This window comes from Garra rufa, chromosome 3 (assembly GCF_049309525.1).
Source record: "Garra rufa chromosome 3, GarRuf1.0, whole genome shotgun sequence".
NCBI classification, from domain to species: Eukaryota; Metazoa; Chordata; class Actinopteri; order Cypriniformes; family Cyprinidae; genus Garra; species Garra rufa.
Genome location: NC_133363.1, coordinates 39464108 through 39468115, shown reverse-complemented (window position 1 = coordinate 39468115; position 4008 = coordinate 39464108). Strand labels below are relative to the sequence as shown.

The 4008-nt window shown below is 38.4% G+C and overlaps 1 protein-coding gene across 1 annotated transcript; it reads right to left on the bottom strand.

Annotated features, from left to right (window-relative positions):
* Positions 1–3769, bottom strand: LOC141331562 (hemicentin-1-like). The gene is made up of 7 exons (XM_073836611.1): positions 3654–3769; positions 3363–3488; positions 3157–3285; positions 2473–2772; positions 1040–1159; positions 812–938; positions 1–714 (listed from the first exon to the last, which is right to left on the bottom strand). Exons 2-7 carry the CDS (start codon positions 3391–3393, stop codon positions 339–341), a joined length of 1083 nt encoding a protein of 360 aa, XP_073692712.1. The 5' UTR covers positions 3394–3488; positions 3654–3769; the 3' UTR covers positions 1–338.
* Positions 3770–4008: the final 239 nt, after the last annotated feature.

The window sequence follows — 4008 nt, the reverse complement described above, 5'->3', positions numbered from 1 at the left end:
ATGTAATGCTAAAACTGAAATGTCAGTGGAAAATGTCTTCTATTATTTTGCCAATTGATTAAATACTAGATGTATCCTGATCATTACTATTACCACAAAATGCTGAAATAACCTCGAAACAGTAAAAAACAAAAGAGCCCAGACAGATTTGAAAACTACTAAAATATTTTCAAATAATAGTAATATTAAAAGGTGCAATGTATTTATTATCCTGATGATAATTCATGAATCCAACATCCCGCTCCACAAGAGGGCACATAAATAGGTGCGAATCGAGTTCATTTACTAATGCTTCTCCCGTGTCCATTAAAGCAACAGTACATCCTCAGTAGGGGTACTCAGTAGGGGTATTTGGATATGGAGATGTAAATAATAAAGATACTCTGGTAGGTTATGCGCCCCTGGTCTGACAGCGTAGTGGCTTGGACCCGAAGTCGCACCAGGCCGGGCCAGTCTAAAGGCTTTACTGTGAATATGATACCTCTTCCTGCTTCGTCCTTGATGCCAAATGGCCTCTCTCCATTTTCTCCTCCTTGCTCCAGGATGGTGAAGGATGTGTGGTCTTGGAGAACACCTGATTCAGAGAAAGCTGACAGACGGGCCACGTTGTGGTGAGCTGGTATGCCCAGAGGAAGAGTGAGGAGCTTGTATTGGAGCAGAGGAAAGCCTGTGGAGCCACAGTCTAGTCTGGAAGTGCAAGGTCTGTAGCATGTGCTGGGGTCAAAGCAAAAGAGCAAATGTATACCGGTCAATATTTCTATAATATAGAATGTTGTTCGCACCATGCCTTAAAATTACAAACAGATCTTACCCTGGATTGCGTCCTCTTTGGTAGCTGGTGGGACAGGGTGTGTCAAGACACTGGTAACCTCCCCGTGTGTTAAAGCACATTTGGTTTGGTCCACATTGCACACCTTGCACACTGCACTCATCAATATCTAGGAGAAAAGTCGATTTTCAGACTGTTTTCCACAAAAAAATGGTGTACTTGATTTAATAAAAGCCAATATTTTTTTTATAGAAGAAGCTAAAGATTCACCTTTGCATGTTCGCCCATTGGATAATAGTTGGTATCCTGGTGGGCAAGTGCACTGATAGCTTCCTATTGTGTTTCTGCACTCATGTTGGCAAGGCTTCCTAAATGCACATTCATCGATATCTATTGTAAAAGAAAAAAATATATTGTTCTGTTAAATGAATTAATTTAATGTCTTGAATTTATAAATTAAAAACAAAAAATAAAAGGGTTGAGGGTGTTTCCCTGCTTTTAGCATAAAATAAAATAAAATAAAAAAAGGTCATGGATTAGAATAGACTGGTTGTCCGTCCAATGTGCTTTCCCATTTTTAAGGGTCAAGAGTGTGTTTTTAGGGGTTGAGGGTGTTTTTTTTTATTATTATTATAAAAAATAATATATAAAATAAAAAAGGTCATGGATTAGAATGGACTGGTCATCTGTCCAAGGTGTTTTCCCGTTTTTAATGGTCAAGGGTGTATTAATTATTATTAAAAATAATACACTAAAATAAAATAAAAAAAAGCTCTTGGAATTGAATGAACTGGTCTCTGTTCAAGTTTTTTTTTTTTTTTTCAGTTTTTAAGGGTCGAGGGTGTTTTATTATTATTATAAAAAATAATAAATAAAATAAAATATAAAAAAGTAAATAAATAAAAAGGTCAAAAAGATTAGAATAGACTGGTCATCCATCCAAGGCACTTTCAGTTTTTAAGGATCTAAGATGTTTTATTATTATTATTAAAAATAATAAAATAAAAAAAACCTTGGACTTGAATGGACTGGTCTCCGTCCATAGGGGTTTCCCAGTTTTAAGGGTTGAGGGTGTTTTAATATAAAACAAAACCCTTGGACTTGATTTAACTGGTCATCCATCCATGGTTTTTCCAGTTTCAAGGGTCAATAGATTTAAAATAAAATAAAAAAGCCCTTGGGCTTGAATGGACTGGATTTCTGTCATAGGTGCTTCCCAGTTTGAGGGTTGAGGGTTATTATTATTATTATTTAAAAAAAAAATAATAATAAAAAAAGCCCTTGGACTTGAATGGACTGGTCCTTTCTAGGTGCTTCCCAGTTTTATAGGGTCAAGGGTGTTTTATTATTAGTATTAAAATGAAAAAAACCCTTGAAGTTAAATGAACTGGTCTCTGTCCAAGGTGTTTCCCCATTTTTAATGGGTTGAGGGTGTTTTATTATTATTATAAAATATAATAAAATAAAATAAAATAAAATAGCCCCTGAACTGGTCGCCCATCAATAGTTTTTGGCATGAGATGCTGGGATAGGCTTTAGAATGACTGTGAACAAAATTAATGGCAGAATACAAATGGGATAAATAAAATAAACATCTGGCCATCTATAAAGGCTGTCTATCGGCCTGGGAGAATAGATTAAATATATGAAAAAAGAAAGAGAATAATAAAATACAGTGTAATGTCACACACCTATGCAAGTACCATCCTTGCTGGTGTATCCAACTGGGCATTCATGCCTGGGTCGACGTGAAGATCCAAGGTGCTCTGGTAGGACTGAGAGGCGAGTAAGGTAAGGTCGCTCTAAAGTAGATACCAGCTGGGGCCGCAGCCTGGCTTGTACCCGGGTACTGTTGGTAAAGATATGCCCCCTCTCAAGCCCAGCACAAGAGCGACCATCACCGAGAAGGACTGTCCCTGGTGGACACAGACAGCGGAAGCTGCCCGGAACATTACGGCATTGAAACGCACAAGGGCTGGGCACCTGCGCACATTCATCAATATCTGCAATGCCAAAAATGAACCTGTTTTAGTTTTAATAAAGCAAAGTCAGGCCATATCCACATAAATAATTTTCTGCAAAAACAAATAACTTAGTTTTTTTTTTTTTCCAAAAATCATGTTGTTCATTATGTTTTTTGGGGGGGAATGTGTTTCCATTTTTCTTTGATAGGACAGTGGAGATATGACAGGAAGTGAAACAGAGAGAGGGGTGGGATCGGGAAAGTTAGCTGTATTTTGTAGTTCTTCCATGACAACTCTCGAAAGATTTTAGATGCACTCTTTAAGAGTGAGCGCTTCTTTATGAAGTGAATTTTGAACATTCGCCAAGAGTACACATAAGCGGGTATGTTGCTCAATAAGTTGTTCTGGTTTAATAACTCTTACCTAAACAAGGTCGACCAACACCTTGGGAGCGGTAGCCTCGAGGACAAACACACCCATAACCACCAACAGTGTTCTGGCAGATTTGACTGTAGCGACACATGTGACTGCCATCCTGACATTCGTCTATGTCTGCAGAAACAGAAAGGCATGTCTCATTTAAAATGAACTGATTTGTTGAATGTGGTTTTAATGAAGAGTCTCCTTACCCACGCACACTCCATTTTCCGCTGTGGTCATGCCAGATGGGCAGCTGTCAAAACACTGATATCCTCCATCTGTGTTTCGGCACTGCTGGTGTGCTGGACACACATTCCTCAAACACTCATTTATATCTGATTATAAACAAGCGTAAATGATGTTAAGTAAAATCCAAGCTTACTAAGCTAATTTTGAGTCTCAGTTTCTGAAAATCACACAAGACATGCTAGTCAAAAACTCCACTAAACAACACCAATGAACTTGTAAAATTCAATACGGTTTTACAAAGTGACACTGACCCAGGCAGCGATGTCCCACCAGCTGGTATCCTTGGTGGCAGGTGCAACGGTAGGAGCCTAAAGTATTGAAACACTGCTGCTGGCATGGAGAGACTGCTGATTCTTGACACTCATCCACATCTGAAGGAGGAAATCTGTCAGTTTACCTTCCTCAACATTCTGGAAAGTTGCTGTATCTAGAACAATCACTTTTGGTGGCCAAAATGCTAGTAGTTTCACCAGCTAAAAAATGGGTTTGCCATTAATTGTAATAATCCAGTGAGATTTTAGTTTGCACAAGGAGTCTGACAACAGCCAGTGCTCCACACAGAGATCTGGGCCCGTATTCACAAAACATTTTATCTCCTAAATAGCA

What these genes read in the sequence shown, in the direction of transcription:
- LOC141331562 (XM_073836611.1), bottom strand. Translation starts at nt 3,393, where the DNA reads ATGACCACAGCGGAAAATGGAGTGTGCGTGG. An exon ending in CAATGGGCGAACATGCAAAG is followed by an intron (nt 939 to 1,039) that starts GTGAATCTTTAG and finishes CTTTTCTCCTAG; the next exon opens with ATATTGATGAGTGCAGTGTG. An exon ending in CAAAGAGGACGCAATCCAGG is followed by an intron (nt 715 to 811) that starts GTAAGATCTGTT and finishes CTTTGACCCCAG; the next exon opens with CACATGCTACAGACCTTGCA.